The following is a 23,586-nucleotide window of genomic DNA, read 5'->3' on the forward strand; positions in this document are numbered from 1 at the left end:
ATTCAGAGAAATTAAATTTACTCGTACATCTTAATTAAGGGTTTTGAATAAAATCAAGAAGAGGGAACTGAATTCATGTTCCTATCTAGATGAACTAAGATTGAGGAGCTCATACAGAGTTTTTTGACCGTTTAATTATGTCTTGTTACTTGAACTCAACAGAAGATATTATGAAGAGTTGCCGGCAGCCATTGATTTCCATAGTAGGGGAAAAAATATTATGGAAGTCAATGAAAGAATATTGGTAAGCAAACAGTTGCTGGCAGCCATTGACTTCCAATTATTTATTTTTTTTCCTTTTAATGGAAGTCATCGGAAGAATGTTGGTAAGCAAATAGTTATCAACAGTCAGTGACTACCATTATAAGGAAAAAAAAAAATGTTATGGAAGTCAATGGAAGAATGTTGGTAAGCAAACAACTGCCGGCAGCCATTGACTTCAGTAGTACAGAAAAACACTGTGGAGGTCAATGAAAGAATGTATGTCAATAAACAGTTGCCGGTAGCCATTGACTTTCATTATAAGGAAAAAAAATAAATATACCATGGAAATCAATGGAAGAATGCTGGTAAGCAAACAGATGCTGGTAGCCATTGACTTCTATTATAAGGAAAAAAAAAATACTATGGAAGTCAATGAAAGAATGTTTGCAGGCAAACAGTTGCCGGTACCCATTGACTTCCATTATAAAGAAAAAAATTACTATGGAAGTCAGTGGAAGAATGCTGGTAAGCAAACAACTGCCGGCAGCCATTGACTTCAATAGTACAGAAAAACACTATGGAGGTAAATGAAAGAATGTTCGTCAACAAACAGTTGCTGGTAGCCATTGACTTTCATTATAAGGAAAAAATATATATATACCATGGAAATCAATGGAAGAATGTTCACAGGCAAACAGCTGCCGGTAGCCAATGACTTCCATTATAAAGAAAAAAATTGCTATGGAAGTCAATAGAAGAATGCTGGTAAGCAAACAGGTGCTGGTAGCCATTGACTTCCATTATAAGGAAAAATAAAATACTATGGAAGTCAACGGAAGAATGTTCACAGGCAAACAGCTGCCGGTAGCCATTGACTTCCATTATAAGGAAAAATAAAATACTATAGAAGTCAACGGAAGAATGTTCGCAGGCAAACAGCTGCCGGTAGCCAATGACTTCCATTATAAAGAAATAAATTGCTATGGAAGTCAATGGAAGAATGCTGGTAAGCAAACAGTTGTTGGTAGCCATTGACTTCCATAATAAAGTAAAAAATACTATGGACGTCAAGAGAAGAATGTTGGTAAGAAAACAAGTGGCGGTAGCCATTGACTTCCATAGTAGGGAAAAAACACTATGAAGGTCAATGGAAGAATGCTTGTAAGCAAACAGTTGCTGGTAGCCATTGACTTCCATTATAAGGAAAAATAAAATACTATAGAAGTCAACGGAAGAATGTTCGCAGGCAAACAGCTGCCGGTAGCCATTGACTTCCATTATAAGGAAAAATAAAATACTATAGAAGTCAACGGAAGAATGTTCGCAGGCAAACAGCTGCCGGTAGCCAATGACTTCCATTATAAAGAAATAAATTGCTATGGAAGTCAATGGAAGAATGCTGGTAAGCAAACAGGTGTCGGTAGCCATTGACTTCCATTATAAGGAAAAAAAAATACTATGGAAGTCAAGAGAAGAATGTTGGTAAGAAAACAAGTGGCGGTAGCCATTGACTTCCATAGTAGGGAAAAAACACTATGAAGGTCAATGGAAGAATGCTTGTAAGCAAACAGTTGCTGGTAGCCATTGACTTCCATAGTAAGGGAAAAAATACCTTGAAAGTCAACGGATGATTGTTGGTAAGCAAATAGGTGCCGGTAGCCATTGACTTCTATACTCCATACTATGGAAGTCAATGACTACTGGAAATATCTTCTTTTGTGATGAGCAGAAGAAAGAAACAAACATGTTTGGAACAAGTGGAAGAACAATAAATTATAGCAAAACTTTCATTTTTGAGTGAACGATCCCTTTAATAAACACACACACAACCTTTGACCCTTAAATAATCATATTCTATTGGGTCTTTCTAACTCAATACAGGACTCATGTTGTACTCGTGTTTCCTACTGAAAACATACATGACCTATTTCAGTGTACGTCTACTGCTCTAAGTCTGTCATTGTCTCACAGTAACTAAACTGCGATCAAGCATTCACAGACTACAAGTCTATAGGAAAATAAGCAACACAAACCGTTCATCATATGCGCTTCATTGCTGCTTATGAAAAAAGTAAACCCGTAACCCTGTAAATCAATGTGCTGAGAACCTCCCACAACGATCTGAACTTCTTGTGCTGAAATCAGAGAGTTTGAAAAACAAATCTGAGCTCTCAATTTTGATAATTTCATTTGACGAATGTTTTTTCTACTCCGCTCTGCTTCATCCAGTTTCAACAACTGGAATTCATCAGCTTCGCCGGAGCAGCAAACTCACACGAGATCTCGCTCGCTCTCTTCCTTATACAGTATAGCAAATGCTGCTGGATTTAATTTCCACACAACACTGTCTGACCACCTCAACCTCAGCCAAAAGTCACAATAAAAAACAGACTCTATGGCAATACTGGTTTTCTATAAAACATTTATATGTAATGCAGTTCAAAACTCTGGGGTCAGATATTTGTTAAAGAAACTAATATGCTTATTTAGCAAGAATTTAAGTGACAGTAAAGACATTTATAATGTAACAAAAGATTCCTATTTCAAATAAATGCCGTACTTTTGAACTTTCTATTCAAATCAATTGTGTCATGGTTTCTACAAAAAAATATGAAGCGCAACTGTTCACTTTTAAAATAATCAGAAATGTTTCTTGAACAGCATATCAGCATTTTAGAATGATTTCTGAAGGATCATGTGACACTGAAGACATAATGATGCTAAAAATTCAGCATTGCATCACAGAAATAAATTACATTTTATAATAAATTCACATTAAAAATGATATTTTAAATTGTAAAAATATTTCAAAATATTTCTGTTTTTTGGATATTTTTGGATCAAATAAATGCAGCCTTTTGGTGAGCAGAAGACACTTCTTTTAAAAAACATTTAAAGCAGCACTGTGCATGTAGCCCATAATAAGTCTATAACTTCAAGGTCACTTACACCATATAACTTCACCCCCCTGCAACTTTAAATACGCCGCAGCCTCTGAATGTTTCTCTTTTTTCCCTCTTCACGCTCTGGTTCACATTCACACGCACTCTGTGTTACCAGAGAAGGTTCTCAATCATTCTCACCATGAAGATCAATGTCAACCTGAATAAATTCTGAGGTGAGTTCTCAGACGTTACAGCTCACGCGGTGACCTCAGTTACGTCATAACAGCTCACCCACCCTTCAAACCTATACTCCCCACCGTTTCGCTCTCTGCGTGATATGCGGCACATCAAATGAAGAGCATGGGAATCGGTAGATTCGGTAATTAGACTCTGTTGTGGCGTTTTGTCGCCCCCGGCATGAAGCTGTCAGAGCGAATGTTCATTTGCATTCAAAAACAGAGCCGGCAAGGGTTCGTTTGACAGGAGCTTCATTACGCCGATGTGATTGACCGCTGCACACTGGTCTTACACTTCTGAAACACAGACTTAGTGTGTCAGCTCAACCTTCAAAAGCAGAAAATATGAATTCTTACAAGGCAGACGGATATACTACAGTGCCTCATGTAGGAATCAAACACCAAACCAAAATATAGACTAAACTAGTAGCTTCTCTGGTATTTTATTCTGAGCAACAGTGATGCAAGAACTGACAAGATTGTTAAATATATGCTACATAAGTCTGTCAGTAAACTGTGGCCACATAGTATTTTATATGTAAATGCAAAAGTTTACTTTCTTTCATTTATGCTCATGCATATATTACTGCAACGCTCATGCATGTTCTAGGACTTTCTATGAAAAGTGTTGCATGAAAAATGTGCAAAGGACATTTGCAGACAAAAGGAACTGCAAACACAGATATCTTGCATTTATACCCCAGAAGTGGATTCAGATCAAGACGAAATACCATGTGTGAAATACCATGGTATTCTTTAACTAAGCATGTACATAAGTTGGTATCTGTGTAAGTGCTAGGGAGTCTGTAAAAATCAATAACTAATCATTAATAAATAAAAGTAAACTTTAAAGATTAAAATTACTTTAAAAATATTAATAATTTAAATAATTTTAATTTTTTAAATATTATATAATCAGTATAAAGATTAAAATTAATTAAAAATAAATAAAAATAAATAAATAATTTATTTAAACAACTTACTTTAAAAAATAATAATGTAATTGAAAACAAAACTTTTCCCTAATAATTCTTTACACAGATAACATTAATTTTTCAGTATAAACCTGGTCCTATTGCATACATATACATAGCTTTTCTTTTTTTTTTTGGCAAAGGACATTTTCTGTCAGACAAAAGCAACCGCAAACACAGATGTCTTGCATTCATACCCCAAAAGTGGATTCAGATTAAGACCAAGTGTGAAATACCATGGTATTCTTTTAAGCAACCATGTACATAAGATGGTATCTGCATAGAAGTGCTAGGGAGAACTAATAATTAATAAATAATAGTAAACAATTTAAACAAAAATTTAAATAATAAAAAAAATTAAAATAAATAAATAAATAATTTATTTAAATAACTTTAAAAAATAATAATGTACTAGAAAATAAAACAAAAAAAATTCTAATAATTTTTTTACACATATTACATTAATTTTTCTGTATAAATCTGGTCAATATAATCAGTATAAAGATTTAAATTAATTTAAAAAATATTAAAATAAATAAATAATTTAATTTAAATAACTTACGTTAAAAATAGTAATGTAATAGAAAACAAAACGTTTTTTATTATTTTTTACATTAATTTTTAGTATAAATCTGGCCTTTTTGCATACATATGCATAGTTTGTTTTTTTATGATGGGGTCTGTGGCATTTAAAAGATTAAAAAAACCCTGGCCAGAGTATATCTCAAAGTACCATGGTATTACCTTCTCTTACATCACTGTATTACGGCACTGTGTATTTGGTAAAGTGACAGATTAAAAACAGACTTACTCATTTTTCTGCAAAGCAAGAAGCAGTTGCTCTCCATTCACTTCAATCAGCACCTTCAGTGATCCAGGATGACCCTAAAAAAAAGACAAAAACAAAGACAAAGAAAAAATATATATATTAATATCCAGAACAGAAAACTCATACACACTCATATTTTGAAAAGTCACTTCCAAAGATCTCCTCATTAATGGATGGTAAAAAAAAATGGAATAATGCCATTTTGCATTTTAAATCCAATTTTGTGCAACAAATAAATGATACTTAGAATAATATTGATCATCCATCAAGTGCATTGCATTGAAGGATACAGTATTTGAGTGTGCACTAGTGGACTAGTATGGTAGTATGTTGTTACAAACACAGCTGAAGACTTTTATGGGTCATTCCAGTACAGAAACAAGACAAAAAGTAAACCAAACCATCTCATTAGACACCTGTTGCTGCATTAGCATTTCGCGTTTGCACCCGCCTGTATACTCTAGCGGACATAATTGGTTGATTGCCACTTAAAGAGATGGCAGCTGATTGGTTGATCACATAATTACAAACACCTGTGCCACTTATGGATGCTCTATAAATAAAACATTATGGTGAATTCATCTAAGCTCACTTCAAAATGCCTGATGGATGACTTTACAACATGGTTTTGATTTACAGATAATAATCTGAAATGTTATGTTAAAGTGCTGGTTTGCTCACACAAGTCTATTAACTCAAATCAATGACCAACCTCAATAGAATGAAGAATAAAAATGTGGTCGTACATCTTTATTTCCATTAAATATTGTGGTTTATTCAGAATGCATCACATTATGAAAGTTAAATGGGTTGCAATAGCTGTTTCATGTTGGCTTAACTTCAGTTAGTGGTTATATTCATGGAAGATGAAGCTCTAACCGCTGCATTAAAGACAATGCGAGTCCTCAGACCAGTAGACAGCGAGAAAAAGCATATTTCCCATTTTGAGTGGGCTTTTGTATGAGATAAAATGAATCCGCCATTGTGTTGTAAGTCTGTAGCTGTCAGGATTAGTTTTATGTTTCAATTCTCTCTGACATTAATTCTCTTCACGCTCTGTAAGTCTGAAAGTTCGGCAGATTTACTCCGAGGCTCTGAGGGAAATGGATTTAAACCAGCCAGGCGTTGACAAAATACAGCAGAAATAAGCATGAATCATCTGTCTAACATGAAGAGCACCATGCGTCATTGCATATGCATGCTAATGCGCAGCTACGACCACGACCGTGACACATAGACGCTGAGCTAACGTAGTTCGTGAGAAAAAATATAGCACAGATTCGACCTAGAATATCATGCAAAACTGATTAAACAAAAACCAACGGTTTCCCATGGTAAAATCACTGTAATGTACATCAACTCGTGGCCTGTTGCTTTACTGAAAACATGGACGTAACATTCGCTGTATTTGTTGGAAAAATTATTAAACCACACGGGATACATTGGGAGTTTGTGGGTTTGTAAGAGTGGATGTTCTTCACAACTTGCATTAATAAATCTCTGATGAAAAGACATTTGGGGGTTGACGCTCTTGTGGATGCAACTTGGTTACAAAACCGCCGCTAACAACTTTGACCTCCATAAATTCATAGTAAACCAAACAAATGGAGCAAATTTAACACGCCTGTAAGGGTTCCTCAGAGAGCATTCAAAGTTAAATCACTTCAAGAGTGTAAAACCTCAAAGCAAAAAGTATGAAATATCTTGGTGAGGCTCCCCGAGGCCTTCAACTGTGAGTGGCATTGACTTTCATTGGCTTTCAGGTATTCATACGCCCCCTACTGGTGAAAAAGTTGCTGAACGAATCAGCCAATGAATGGGGATTGTGACCAAATAACTTTCTGGTCACAATCTCCATAACTAATTCATAAATCAACTGAAAAGGAACAAGAGAGACTTGCATTACCAAATAATCGCCGGTCTCCAACAATAACATTAACTCCCATCCCAATTTTATTAAAGACCACCTGGAGGATCCAAACAGCCATTGGTACACTGGAGCAAAATGAGGCGAAACAAAAGTTTAAAGTGTCACTATCAATAATAAATGTCCCACAAAAGCAAAACACAGAATTCCAGCTGAAGAGCCTCATCCCAGGCTTGATGTGTGGTGCTGGGAGTATTCAGGGAGGTTCTTGCGCTGCTCCAGGAAACTTGAAAACAGGAGAATGTCATTGTGTCAGGCTGTGCCCCTGTGCCGACTGGGTCATGAAGAAGAACAATGATCTGGAAAACCCATGTAAAGAGCCATGGCACAGTGTGTAGAGCATGTGCTCAGTTTTTGGCCATATGCGTCCAGCAGTCATCATGTCCCAATACTTTTCACCCACTATATTCCCAGAGTTACTCCCTCCCTTAGCTGTCCTATATATTAAAGGTGAAAGACCATAAATAAAATGCATGCAAATCTACAAGGGTTGTAAAATAAGAACTTATGCAATCTGGAATGACCGAGTTAAATGGAATAATTCACCTAATAATGACAGTCAACATTATTCATCCTCACGTTGTTCCAAATCTTATGCTGATACTTTTGCTTAGAATTTTAACCCTATAAAGCCTATAAAAGCTGTTGTACGAAATCTATTACATGCCTTCTGTCATCTGATTGATCATTTGTGCTTTTTAGCAAGACAAAGGCCTTTGATATGATATGTTATGATATGTAGGGCCCTATGATTTCCGCAATGCGGAAAACGCGGACGGAGTCACGGAATCTGGTCATAAAAATGGAATTTACTGAATAACACAGAATGTCATGGAATTTGTCAAAGTTTTAATGAATTGATCAAAAGTAGGTCATTACACTTAAATCAAACCGCAACATGGACCAGTATCTGTCAATATTACGCAGCAAAAATACCATTTAAATGTGAATCCTGCATGTTCTGCGTGTTTTAATGAATGGAGCGGACGAGCGGTTTTGTTTACTACACACACTGAAGTGCATGTTACGCTCACGGTGATTTCAGCATTTGATCGTTCTATTTTAGGAAAACTAGTGTTATATCATATACACACAGAAATGTAAAGGTAGACACAGCAACTCGTCAAAATAAAAGTTAGGTTTAACTTGAAGACATTGTGCCAGAAATATATTACTACTATTACTACTACTACTACTACTACTAAAATGAAACAAACATTATTTTTTTAGGGTATAATCACACAACATTTCTTCCATGTTTTAATTTAAATAGTAAATTCCCCTTTTGTTTGCGAAAAAAAAGTTTGCTTAATTTTCAATAATTAAAAGATAAGTTAAATTAATGTTTTATGCTTTCATTTGAGAACATTTTAAATACACAACACAGAATTTCTGATGGAAAAAAAAACTTTCATAAGGCTATTTTAAGAACAAATTTGAATGAATTAAGTATGCATTCAAATAATTAGACATGCTAAAACTGAATTTGATAACAATAAAACATGGTGAGAATCTAAACATGTCATTTTTAAAAAACCTTTATTAAATTGACGTGAAATTGTGTAAGTTTCATGATTTTAATTAATTAGACATGCTCTTTGATTAATAAAATGTAATTTACCATTAAAAAGTTTGAGCTGAGAAAAATTAAAACGGAAATTTGGAAAAAAAATAAAACAGAATTTGGAAAAAAAATAAAATGGATTGCATAGGCCCCTAGATATGATATGATATGATATGATTTCTTTTTAAATATATGTTCAAATGCGAGTATAATTTCTTTGATCATCTCTCGTCATTCTTGTATTGCACCATAAAAAACTAAATAAAACAAAAGTGGTTCATAGAACCAAATGCACCACACAAATTTGAATGTGCAAATTTCATGACAAGATTTTCAGTGAATGATGATGAAAATTACTGTCTGTTCCTTACAATAAAGCGCAGGATATATATGACCCTGGACCACAAAACCAGTAGCAAATAGCCAACAATAAACTGCATGGGTCAAAATTATCGATTTTTCTTTTATGCCACAAAATCATTAGGATATTAAGTAAAGATCATGTTCCATGAAGATATTTTATAAATTCCCTACCATAAATTTATCAAAACCTAGTAATATGCATTGCTTTGGACAACTTTAAAGGCAATTTTGTGAATATTTGGATTTTTTTGCACCCTCAGATTCTAGATTTTCAAACAGTTGTATATTAGCCAAATATTGTCCTATCCTAACCATACATCAATGGAAAGCTTATTTATTCAGCTTTTAGATTGATGTAAAAAATAACACTTTTAAAAAATCGACCCTCATGACTGGTTTTGTGTAATATACAAATATACAAATTCTATAGTTATTTATGACATTTCTATGGTGTTTTTGTCCTTTTTGGACATCGACAAAGGTGGTCAACTGCAGTGACTGACATCTTGGTAATCACAGCATCGTTATTCCATCTTGTGCATTTGGTATCCACTATTTTTGTTGTGTATTAAGTAATATTACAGTGACCAAAACCTTGTTATGTTTGGCAATTTTATGTTTTGTATGTTTAGCTTTGCAGAGCCAGGGTTGCCAGGTATCCATACAAAAGTAGCCCAATTACCATATCCCAAACATCAAAACTCAAAATATGCCATTTTCATACCTAAAGTACATATTTTACAGTCACTACCATGCTAATTGAAAAAACATTATATGGTAGTGATCATAAACACAGCTCAAAGGTATTTCCTATTTGGAAATACAAAATCATAACTGACAGTTTATGTTTTTAGAAGACGTATTCCTTTAAAGAAAAATGACCTTACTTACTTGAAATGTTACATGGTCTGAAAAGAATTCATGAATCAGAGTAAACGCTGGAAGCTGATGTGCATTACTTTATCAACAGGTTTGGTTAAAGAAAAGGCTCAAGTAGTGATCTTTCACAGGCATTGTTTTCAACAAGCTACATCTCACAGGAACTTGTCACAATCCACAATGTAACAAACTCGTACTAGTTCAGTGGCTTTACCTCTACATTTTAATGCCAAATCTCCACACATAGCTCCCTGGGTGGTCCGATTTACTCTTTATGATTGTTGCTCGCGGCGGTACACATGTAAAATCTGTCTGTAAAACCTTTTTACAAACTCCAGTACGAAAACAACAGACTCTGAGTAAATAAATTAAACAAATGGGCTTCAAAACAGCCCTGCACGTCTTCATTCCATAAATTGGTTGAGAAATGTTTTTCATTAAGGACAAAGGCAACACATCCCCTCCAGGAACAATATTCCCTCACAGGCAGGTCTGTTCGCCGCTTCCCAAAACATATCAGACTCACTCCTTGTTCAACCAGCATGTAATCAGAATTGGTACTGAGAACGCAAATTTTAACTTTAAAGGAATGGCATATGCAACCCTTTTAACTTTCATAGGCCATATACACACTGTAAAGTTTTAGGAGTGACAACCGTAATGCCTTAAATTGCATTTTTTGTGTGTGTATGGAATAGAACTCACTCTCGAAATTACGATTATTGACATTGTGGTAATCATAGGAACATTATGCCATATTGTGCATTTGGTATCTGCTATTTTTGTTGTGTTTTAAGTAATATTACATTGACCAAAACCTTCTTATGTTCATCGATTTTACCTGAACCACCGTTTTGTGTTGTATGTTTAGAAATCAGCTTTTCAGAGCCACGGTTGCCAGGTCTTCATACAAAGTAGCTGAATTACCATATCTCAAACCTCAAAGTATGCAATTCTTCTAGAGTTCACGGGCTCCTTACCAGTGGCTCTATAATATATATATATATATATATATATATATATGTTCGTTATGTATGTTGATATTTATATATATTAGGACTGTCAAACAATTAATCTTGATTAATCACATACAAAATAAAAGTCTGAGTTTGCCCAATTAATGTGTGTGTACTGTGTGTAATTATTATGTATATATAAATACAAACACATTAATGTATATGTTTAAGAAACATTTACAAGTATATATATGTTAATTATAATTTTTATATAATTTAATAATATATATAAACAAAAATATTTTGTCCATAAATAACATATTTCTCGTAAATATATACATTAATTTGTGTGTATTTATATAATTATGGACAGTACACACACATATATTAGGCAGACTCAAACTTTTATTTTGTATGCGATTAATTGTGATTAATCGTTTGACAGCTCTCTCTCTCTCTCTCTCTATATATATATCTTGTTATGTTTGTCGATTTTACCTAAAACACTGTTGACAAAACCGTTATGTTTTGTATATTTAGAAATCAGCTTTGTAGAGCCAGGGTTGCCAGATCTTCATACAAAAGTAGCCCTATTAACATATCTCAAACCTCAAAATATGCAATTCCCATACCTAAAGTACATATATATAAGAAGAGTTCAGATGTAAAAAAAAATGCTAAAAATGCTAAAAGCCACCTCGGTCAAAAATGAGACAATGATGCTGAGTGAATGCTTTTGACACATAGTATATGTCCATCAAACACTTTTACTTCAAACTTGCCAAATCCCAGCCTCAGCTGAATTAGAAGTGGCAGAACTTACATAGAAACCTATTCATAGGAGCCTGATAAAAATGCTTATTTTAAAGAAAAATGTCAGATGGATTTAGAGGCTTTTGCATGTGCACTCTTTATATAAATATATATATATATATATATATATATATATATTATTTCAGTACAAGGATTTCAGTTGAATATAATCAACCTGTGGCAACCGTTTAAAAGTAGCCCAATTCTGCAGTGAAACCCTGGACTTGGCAACCCTGCTCAGAGCATGCTCTCTAAGTGTTGCCATGTCCACTTACTATATGTGAGTCTTAATAAACTTTTTTCCGGGTTTGTTGTTTGTACTCGGCTCATTAAACGATCCAGATTATGGAGTTAATAAAGTATCTGGATCTTATTTTGTTTGTTTGTTGATTGTTTTTTCTAGGAAGATTTCCTGGCAACACTACTCTGGCACCTCTGTGATTTCTTGCGCCGCATATACCGAAAAAGAAAACTTTGATATGCGTTTAAATTAACAACTAACGTACAAATCGTTTCTGTACAGACTGCATAGAATAGAGTCAATTTGGTTGTAGAATGCAGTTTTCACTCCCATAAATGACTGAACTGTGTGTGTACAGTAGGCACTAGAAGGTAAATTGATAACTGTAATAAGCTGCACTACATGGCCATAATGTGTTTCAAAGTGAATTATTACACTAGAAAAAGCTTGGAATATGATTTGACCAGTGACTTACCATTGACTTGATGAGACTAACCGGTCTCTGCTGTCCTCCGATGAGCAGGTGTGGTTCGATTACATCATAGTGCTCCAGCGTGTTGTGTTGATTCGGATAAGCAGCTGAAAGAAGGGAAAACAAGTAGGTGAGATCTCCACAATAAACCACTAATCTTTGGTCTAGACATTTCATTAACAGATGATATCACTAATTCACTGAACATTACTTATTTATAAATCTCCTCTTCAATCCGTGCTATTTTAAAATCTGTTTGCCGTTTGTATTCGCAGACTGCTGCGGTGAAGCCATGAACACAACATTGCTAATCAATGCTTTCAAACATCTGGTTCGCCCTGACAACAATCTCCCTGGAAACTACATCTATTTCAGGCCTGATTCGATTTAGATCAGACCTCTATGACCTAATGAAGCTCATGTTGTGGCCTTGTATGTCCCTATATGCTATGAAAGTGATATCATATGTACAAATCACACATGCATATCTGTACAGCGCAGCACATCTCAACCAGGCGGCCTCAGGAAAATGTCAGAAGATTTGGAAATAAAATGAAAATGTTATATTAAAATAAAACTGCAAAATTAAATATCTGCATGTAAACTCACATCATATTTCTCACTCAAATGAAAATGCATCACTGATTTCACTCACAAAATACACTAAAAGTTCCTTTTTTAATAGGTTTTGTTACTGATTTTTTTGTATTTATATATATATATATATATATATATATATATATTATTATTATTATTTTTTTTTTTTTTATTTATTTATGTACACTTAGTGACCTACTATACTGGCATAAGAAACCAACCATGATAAATAAACAATATTTATAATTTTTTTGGGTGAAAAAAAAAAAAACGCTTAATAAATAAATAATATAAATTATTTAAAATGTAAAAAATATAAAAAAATATTTAATTAATTACTTAAAAAAAACATATTATTGGAAATTATAAATAATAATAAAATAAATGTTTCATAAATACTTAATAAAATATGAAGAAAAAAAAATATATATATATATATAAATACATATATTATAATTTCTATGTTCATAAAATCTTTTTTTAATTTATAATTTTCACTGTTTTCTATGCTAGCTCACTACATAAATTAATTAATTAATTAATAAATTAAATACATTTACAATAAATGTATTTATTTATTTATTTATGATTTTCATGGTTAGTTTCCTATGCCAGTACAGTAGCTTACAAAAAAAGTAACTCCTTGGAATTAATAAAATAAAATAAAATACAATAAAATACAATACAATACAATTAAATTAAATTAAATTAAATTAAATTAAATTAAATTAAATTAAATTAAATTATTTCCCAAAAAACAGTTTGATTAATTATGTATTTTATTATTTATTATAATTGCCATGGTTACTTTGCTATGCCAGCACAGCAGCTCACTACAGTATTTTGGACGAGAGCCTGTGGGTTTCTGTACAAGCATAAGCAAATGGTTTCCTCCCAGACAATACAGTTTACCACAGAGACATCAGCAATATAAACACATTTACACTCCCTGAACTCTCTGATGACAACAACACACACATACACCTCAAGCATTTATCAAGAATGACACCAACAGTGCATTTCGTTAATCAAGCATGAAAACACTTCATTATGCGATGACAGCGAGACGTTAAGAGCTTACAGCTTACAATACAAACTCAGTGAACGTGCAAAAAACCACGCTAGTCCAAACAAAAGAGTTCACTAGCATCCGCATGCTACCGCTTCACATGATTCGTCTTCATTAAAGCTTTATAAACAAGAGAAGCAACATCTTCGCAATACACACACGCCTTCCTGTTTGGTTTATAATGCATGCAAGTGAGAAATTAAGCGATTACAACGCAATCAACTATTGCAACTTTGTTCATCTGAATTTTAAATAAGCATTTTAAGGCACACATCCAACAAGACAACTGTTTCCAAATGTAACCACCAACAGCTAAAGCAGATTTTAATTACCAAATAGTTCACTAGATTTGGGGTGTCTTTCACATTTTTTTTACCCTGTCTGACCCACAATCTCCTCTCACAGACCTCAAACTCCCTCTGTTGTGTGCTCATGTCTCTCTTCGCTGGTCTTCCTCTCAGACTGAGGCTGTAGATTAGTCAACTCAACTTTCTGTCTGCTTTATGTCTGATACGAGGGTTTCCCTCTCGCTGAACACACTGTGAAAAGAAACAGAGACTGTGGGCAGATAACATTGTGAAATGTCTTGGTCAGCACAATTACAGAATCTCTGAAACACTCAAACAAACACAGGCGGGATGACCTGCATCCTTCATTTTTGCTCTAATTTTGCTTTCGTCTCAGACTCACACACAGAAGTGTCTTCTGCTCACAGAGGCTGCATTTATTTGATTAAAAATGCAGTAAAAACACTAATGTTGTGAAATATTATTACAAATTAAAATAACTGTTTTCTATTTGAATATATTTTCAAATGCAATTTATTCCTGTGATGCAAAGCTGAATTTTCAGCATCATCAGTGTCACATGATCCTGCAGAAATCATTCTAATATGCTGATTTGCTGCATTTATTAATATTAATGTTGAAAATGGTTGTGCCAAATTTTTGTGGAAAATGGGGTTCTTTGATAAATAGAAATTTAAAAAGAACAGCATTTATTTGAAATAAAAAACCTGTTTTTACAGTGACTTTCAATTAATTTCTAATTAAATAATAATAAAATAAAATGTCTACTTGTGAAATAATAACATATATGCATACATAGTTTTAAATATTTCCTAAAAAGCTTTTATTTGACTCATTTTTATTTTATTATTATTTATCATTTTCATGGTTAGTTTCCTATGTAGCTCACTGAATAAATAAATAAACAATAAAAACGTAGCTCACTGGAAATTATAAATAATTATAAAACAATAATAAAATAACGTTTAATTATTATTGTATATATATACCCATTAAAAACTCATTAAAAATAAAAATATGTGGCTCACTGGAAATTATAATGAATAATAATAATAATAAAAAAATAAAATAAACATGTAATTAATAAATAATAAAATATGTATATATATGTTTTAAGAATTTCTATATTAATAAAATATATATTTTTTATTTATTTATAATTTTCATAGTTTCCTATGCTACCACATTACCTCAGATATATTGTTTGTTTACAATTTTCATGGGTATTTTTGTACTATGCCAGTACAGTAGCTCACTAAAAAAAACAGCTGCAAATTATTAATAAAAATTTTAAAAAGTGACTTTCAATTAATTAGTCCTTGCTGAATAGATGTTTTAATTACTTTAAAAAAAATTATTTTATTAATTTATAAAATAACTATGAATTACAAAAAAAGCTTTACTAAAAATAACCATAAAATATTTTTAAAATATCATTTTATATTATTAAATAATATTTACATGATATATTTTGTTAAATTATTTATAAAATATTTTATTTTTATTTATAACATAATTTTTAAATAAATAAACAATAAATTAAGAATATATATAAAACTTCATTACATAATATTTACATTATTATTGTTATTATTACATTAATATTATTATTTATATTATTTATTTAAAAAATCGTTTTAATTTATAATATACGTCACTTATATGGTTATTTTTAAATACATATTTAATATTTAATAAATAAACAATACGTTAAAAACATGTAGGTATACTTTAAAAAACTTTTTAATTAATTTATCAAATTAAACATGAATTATGTTTTACACATAAATTAGGAGTACTCACTTTCCGTTTGTATTCATATGAATTTAAGTCAAAGAAACACAAAGTCTAGTGTGACTTCAGCTTTAACCGCTACACCAAATCACCCCAGTCCACGGCTTTGACTGTATATCTAGCGGCTGATGTAGAATTAGCCATAATTTCCATGGCAATAAAACTGATCCTAAATAATCAAGCCCAGAGCCTGACAGATCTGAATCCAACACCAACGGCTCCTGAAAGCGGAGGTTTTGAGGTTAGTTTGGGTGACGGAGCGGCCCGGTTTGCGCTGACGTCACCGTTTTACGAGCGCGCGCGGCCGACGCACACATGGAATCGCCATCACGTTTGTAGCCGTTTCATTTCGGCGGCCCTTTGAAGGCGCCGTACACCTCTACCAACGACAGCTGAGGGTGAATAGACGATATTGTTAGCAGGGCTTTTAACGTTCACTTGTAAACGAGGGAGAACTGGAGCTCGCGGCTCCCCCCGCGCGCCAAAACAAGCGATATTTGCTCATTTTAGAAACTCCTGCTTGTGTGGTGGAGCCGTTTAAGAGAGTCAGTAAATTAGAAAGTTATAGGAGATGCGGTGAGGGAGCGCGGCTCCGGCGCTTATTTACATGCTCAATAAAGCCGAGCGAGAAACTCCAGCTATTACACTCTTCACCCGCGCTGTTATTTATACATCTACAGTCGAGTCAATAAAGCGAGCGTGCGGTTGGGAGCGTCGATGTTATATGTGTTTGTTCTTTATTGGCTGATCTTTTGTTCTGGATTTATGAGAGCAAATGACTGAATAATAAAGGTATAAAACTGAAGCGGTGGCACAGAAATCGCACGTCGTCGCCAGATGGTAAATCGAATCTTTTTTCAATATTTGAAGCGCTGTGGTAAATGTACACACTGGGTTTGTATGAATAAGTGACAGTTTTCTGCTTTGATCTGGGAAACATCATCAGAAACTGTAAAATATCCCTATGTAAATGCACTTAAAGTCCACATGACTTAACCGGCTGAAATCGACATCATTTCTGAGGAAACTTTTGACTCCAGAGTGATCTTTGAACACTGTATGTTGGTCTGATGGGGAAAAAAAGCTTATACTAGTCCAAACTGGTTTTAAAATTGTCTTCCAATCCAGTCAGACTGAAATATTGGTGGTTTTAGAGAGATTTTGGGCACTTTTCAGGCTGGAAGATCAGCTAGAATTAAAAATAAAAATTAACCATGAAAACCTTGAATCACATACATTTCTGTAACTGCAGATATTATAAAAAATATTATAAATAATACAAATATGAAAACCATGAATCGTATACATTTTTTATAATAAAAGATATTCTAAAAAAAAAAAATATATATATATATATATATATACACACAAAAAAATACAATGTAATATTCTAAAAATAATATAAAATCTATTTTTAATCATTTAAATATATTAAAAAGTATAACAAATAACTACTATTATAAATTATTTTATTATAATATATTTTAATATAATATTGTTGTATTATAAATTATTTACTTATAATAAAAATATTGTATTTCGTATGTATGTGACATACTGCTTTCATGTTTATTTTATAGTTGAACTATATATATATATTTAGTTCAACTATATATATATATATAGTATTTTAATGCATATATATATATATATATATACACACACACACACACATAACATACAATATAATACTCTAAATATAATAAACTAAGTCTATTTGTTAATAATTTAAATAAATTAAAAACGTATAATGAAATATATAGGTTTTATTACAAATAATGATTTATTATTACTAATTTATTTGTAATAAAAATACTGTATTTCCTATGTCACATATTCCCTTTATGTTTTTATATATAGATGAATGAAATATATAAATATATATATATATATATAAATTTCCATAAAAATATAAATATATAAAATTGAATATAAATATAAAATTGATAATTTTGTTGTTAGGGATATATTGTGTAGGGATATATATATATATATCGGTCAATGTCGGTCAATGTTCTACATATACATTAAAAAAATTAAGGTTTTTTATATATATATATATATATATGGTTATGGCAGTAAAAAGTGTGGGTCAATGTTTTATATTAAAAATATGAAAGACGTTTATTAAGTGGAAGGCCAAGCTTGGAGACCAGTCTAAACTTGCTAAGACCTTAGTTGTGTCAAGTCAGCATCTGTCAGATCTGGTGTTTCAATCTACAGTTTTTTGTTTTTTTTTTAGGATTTTGTAAGTCTGAGAACTTGCAACAAACAGCGTCTAATTTCCAGTGGGAGTCTGAAGTAAAGTTCACATGCAGCATCTTTGTCTGACATCTGGACCTGAGGGGATGTGAGGGAAAACATCTCCAAAAATTAATCATGCGTTTTTGGCCTATAACCACTTAAATATAACAGCCACAAACCCCTTCTAAAGCCTCATCAGTGCAGCACGAGCAAACGCCCCCGACGCTCCTCCCGAACACCCAGCGGGCTGTTTTCTGTCTTACACAAGCCCCTCGATGTGACAGCCTGTGCAATATGAACCATTTCCTAACAGACTTTTTCTTTCATTGCAAATGAAGCACCAAATCTTTCATCCACCGCTTTTATTTAAATTTAATCAGAGCGGAGCCTTTACCTCGACTGAAGCAGACGGATCCGTCTTTACTTTGTCCCCCTGCTGAAAAAACAAGCATACGTTGTGATTTGGATGCTTGTGTGCTAGTTTGACCTAACTAAACCAACCAGACTACTTTACTTGACCAGCTTAACCATCTGTAAGAGCATGTCAGACTTCTGTTATAATCTGAGCTTTGGAATCCAACACGTTCCAAATAAAAAAAGAGAAAATAAAATAAATAATTAACATTAACATAAGAGAGATACTATTATTTAAAAATAATTATATTCTAGAATAAAAAATTTATATAATAATTATATAAATAAACAAACTGAGGTAAAGTATCTTACATTTTAAGTTGTATCCATTTATAAGAATGATACAAAACAGATATTACAACTTAATAATAACAATAACAACAATAACAGTTATTATTTTTTAATTATTATTAGAATTATACAATTATATTATATTTTACAATAATAATTATAATAAATAATTATAATCTGTATAATAATAATACTTATTATTACTATTATTATTGCATTAATAATATTAAATAATATTCATACAAGAGATAATACTGTAAAAATATAATATAGAAAAATATTTCTATAATAATATAAGCAAGCAAACAAACAAACAGAAGGTAAGTATCTTTCATTTTGAGGCTTTATCTATTTATGAGAATTATACAAAACATACATTACAACATCATATTTTAAATAATAATAACAATAATAATAATAATAATAATTATTATTATTATTATTGCATTAATAATATTAAATTAAATTCATATAAGAGATAATATTGTAAAAATATAATATTATTTTTTGAAAAAAAAATATTTCTATAATAATAAAAGTAAACAAACAGAAGAAGTATCTTCAAATAAATGTTTCATATACATGGATAAATGTTTTACCCATTTATAAGAATTACACAAAACAGGCATTACAACCTAATATTTTTAATAATAATAATAATAATAAAAACATGTACAACATGTACTATTATTATTATGACTTTAATCATATTAATTATTCATACAAGAGATAAGATTGTAAAAATATATCATAGAAAAATAAATAAATAAATAAATAAAGTAGGCTACTTTTTCGTTATAAGCATTTATAACAAAGTATTTTATTCACTGAATTATCCAAAAATATAGATATTTTTAATAAAATTGACTGAATATGACTATATGACTATATACATGAATTACACTGTTGCTGACACAGAATTACTCATATGCAAAAAAAAAAAAAAAAAAAAGATTATACTGTCCACACTTAGCGGTCGACCAATTTGAAAAGCTGCGTTTTGCTTGTTACTGTAACAGCATTCATAACCAGCTCAGCGGTCAGACCAGCGCTAAACTAGCACTAACCAGCAGAGCCATCTCAGTCTCAGGCCCGGTGCAGGATGGGGTCTCCCTCAGAAATGTGCATTTAATCCATGACAACAAGTATAAACTAGCCAGACAACTTTAGCTGCTCTTTCCAGGAAGGCTCCACTGTCCTCTACTACAATAAGTATTTTCAAGCATGCAGCCAAACTACCCAGGTAACCACTAATGGTTGTCTCTGAAAACACCTGCGGCTCAGTGACAACATCTCTCTGTGAAAAAGCCACTCAGCATGTTCACATCCCGCTGGTGTACTGCATTTGATTAAATATGAAAAACACGGCCGTGGGCGACACGCTGATGACTCTCCACATGAACAAAGAGAAAAATAGAAGAAAGCTCAAACAGACGCTGTGTCGAAAACACGGGCCGCCGTCCAGATTGAGAGTGACACAAAGATGCAGGAGAGGAAAACACGATTTGTGCCTCCAGCGCTCAACGAGAGCATGAAAATCCCAGCGCTACAAGACAAACTGTCCTTACATTGAAAACAAATGTACGACAGAAGAAAACACAGGCAAAAAAAAGCCGAATTCAAGTTAATCCGAGACAGATGATGAGGAATACCCAACGACAGGCCCGCCTCCGTCTTTACCGGGAGAAAACAGGAAATTGTCCGTCGGGTCCGTGAGTGCAGGCTGATGTCCGGCTTATGCGGAATAATGAAATAATCCACTGATACAGATGAATGTAATCAGTGGTGCTGCTCACATCGTGTTGGGATAAAGGAGGAGAATCTGCAGTGAAAACACACTGGGATTTACTGACATACCCCCCCAAGAGCATCCTGCTTCTTTGAACGAGTTCATGTGAGTTTGTGGCTACAGATGTTACAAGCCAAGAGACCTTGGTAAAGACAAACACGTTAAATGTTGCCAAGCTTCAAAAATAAAACTTTCAAAAAAAAACAAGAGAGACAGAGTTCCGAAGAAGAAATTAATGAACTGCCATAAATAAACAAACACAGGTAATGCAATCTGGCAAATGAAGTGTTTGTCCATCCTGGTCTGCAAAAGCTAATTTACTAAATATGGAAAAACACAAACTAAACCTAAATTTATACAGGTGAAATTTCCAATATCTCTCCATCCATCTATTATGAATCAATTCTTATTAATGAAAAAAAAAACATACAGCACAATAAGCAGTGTCTGATTCAATAACAAAAGACTCTTATGAGCTGATTCTTTTTACTGAATCAAAAAAATACAGAGCAATCAGCACTGGTTGATTCAGAAACAAATGACTCTAATGAACTGATTCTTTTTACCAAATCAAAAAAATACAGAGCAATCAGCACTGGCTGATTTAAAAACAATCAACTCTTATAAACTGATTCTTTTTACAAAATAAATAAATAAAAAAATAAAAAAATACAGAGCAATCAACTCTGACTGATTCTAAAACAAATGACTCTTATAAACTGATTCTTTTTACCAAATAAAAACAAAACAAAACAAAACAAACCACAACAACAACAAAAAACGGAACAAACAGCACAGGCCGATTCAAAAACAAGTGACTCTTATGAACTGATTCTTTTTACCAAATCAAAAAAATACAGGGTAATCAGCACTGCCTGATTTAAAAACAAACGACTCTTATGAACTGATTCTTTTTATTGAATCAAAAAAATACAGAGCAATCAGCACTGGCTGATTCAAAAACAAACAAATCTTATAAATTGATTCTTTTTACCGAATCAAAAAAATACAGAGCCGTCAGCACTGGCTGATTCAAAAACAAACAACGCTTATGAACCAATTCTTTTTACTGAATCAATCAATCAATCAGTCATTAAATAATATAGAGCAATGAGCACTGGCTGATTTAAAAACAAACAACTCTTATGAACTGATTCCTTTTACCGAATCTAAATCTACAGAGCAATCAGCACTGGTTGATTCAAAAACAAACTCTTATGAACTGATTCTTTTTACAGAATCAATCAATAAATGAATAAATACAGAATAATCAGCTCTGGATGATTCAAAAACAAACAACTCTTATGAACTGATTCTTTTTACAGAATCAATCAATAAAAAAAAAAAAAAGAGCAATCAGCATTGGCTGATTTAAAAACAAACAACTCTTATCAGTTGATTCTTTTTACATAATTAAAAAAACCCTAACAGCAATCAACACTGGCTGATTCAAAAACAAACTACTTTTATGAACTGATTCTTCTTACTGAATCAAAAAATACAGAGCAATGAGCCCTGGCTGATTCAAAAACAAATATCTCTTATGAATTCATTTTTTTACCAAATCCAAAAAAAAAAAAAAAAAAAAAAAAAAATACAGAGCAATCAGCATTGTCTAATTATAAAACAACCAACTCTCATGAACTAATTCTTTAAAGGACTATTTCAGAAAGACTACCAGATTGAATCAGTCTAATGAATATCTATCCTTCCATCCATCCATCCATCCATCCGGCTTATAAATGTCCAAATGTGAAAACCTTTTAACTTTGATCCAAATTGCCAAATGCTTTGTGAAGCCAATATTTAGAGTTTGTCTTGATAAGTTTTGCTTTTCTAGTTAAAAATGAGCATTATATGAATTGCTATGCATTTCTGCTTCTTCACATTTTAATTCAAAATGCAATTCTGCATTCTGTTTGACACCTCAAAACAAATTCAGAAACTGAATTGGAGTTTAAACTCTTTCTCAAAACAATTCAAATTGGATTGTTCACATCTCAGCCTTCAGCATGAAGGACAGTAAGAGTGATGCTGACTTTGCAGCAGTGCTCTAAACATCATCTCTGAACATCATTCTTATCTCATTAACGTTCAACTCCTCACTGTGATTGTGGAGTGACTGTTTATTTTGGCCAAACTCCAGTTTAAACAGCTCAGCCTACAAGACGACACTAAACAAACACACAATTGATGTCCCACTGGTGACATCAGGGTCCTGCACAGAAACACTCAGAGAAGATTCAGCCTACATGACCTATGATTTCTGTTCGCAAGAAAGTAACAGGTTACTCTTATAACAGTCTACTTCAAACTGAGAGACAATCACAAGTACAAGAGTTTAGAAGTCATAGGTTACCTCAGATTCAAAAACAGCTTTTCTTAAGAACCATCTTTTGCAGTCAAAGGTTGCTTGTTGTTTGTTTTGGAGATTATAATCAACATGAAAGCAAAACTGACCCTATTTTCTTTCATAACCATCATGTTGTGTTCTGGTCATTCTGACTTGGAGAGGATTTTCATTTTCTAGTTATAATTGGAATCAAATTTACTGACCGTTCAAACAAGGTACAACATCTTTCCAAAAAACATTTTATTTTTTTATTTTTATTCAAATGTGTTCATACGTTTTATAGAGTCTTTCTTTTATAAATCTTTCTTCAAATTTGACTTATAAGAATGTATTTTATTGCATATATATATATATATATATATAGTGCAAAATATATTTTTAATT

At 32.4% G+C, this 23,586-nt stretch overlaps 1 protein-coding gene across 2 annotated transcripts in view; it reads right to left on the reverse strand.

Moving 5' to 3' along the window:
• The window catches only part of LOC127174433 (disintegrin and metalloproteinase domain-containing protein 12), a 123,516-nt gene that overhangs the window by 83,933 nt on the left and 15,997 nt on the right, over positions 1-23,586 (reverse strand). The window contains exons 1-3 of one of the 2 annotated variants that reach the window (XM_051124871.1): positions 14,417-14,449; positions 12,347-12,450; positions 5,111-5,184 (exon numbers count right to left, since the gene is read on the reverse strand). In XM_051124871.1, the coding sequence (XP_050980828.1) occupies positions 5,111-5,184; positions 12,347-12,349 (77 nt within the window). In that variant the 5' untranslated portion in view covers positions 12,350-12,450; positions 14,417-14,449. Of the gene's footprint in view, positions 1-5,110; positions 5,185-12,346; positions 12,451-14,416; positions 14,450-23,586 lie in introns of those variants that run through there. The other variant, XM_051124870.1, reaches the window with a different exon arrangement.

This window comes from Labeo rohita, chromosome 12, assembly GCF_022985175.1.
Source record: "Labeo rohita strain BAU-BD-2019 chromosome 12, IGBB_LRoh.1.0, whole genome shotgun sequence".
Lineage (NCBI taxonomy): Eukaryota > Metazoa > Chordata > Actinopteri > Cypriniformes > Cyprinidae > Labeo > Labeo rohita.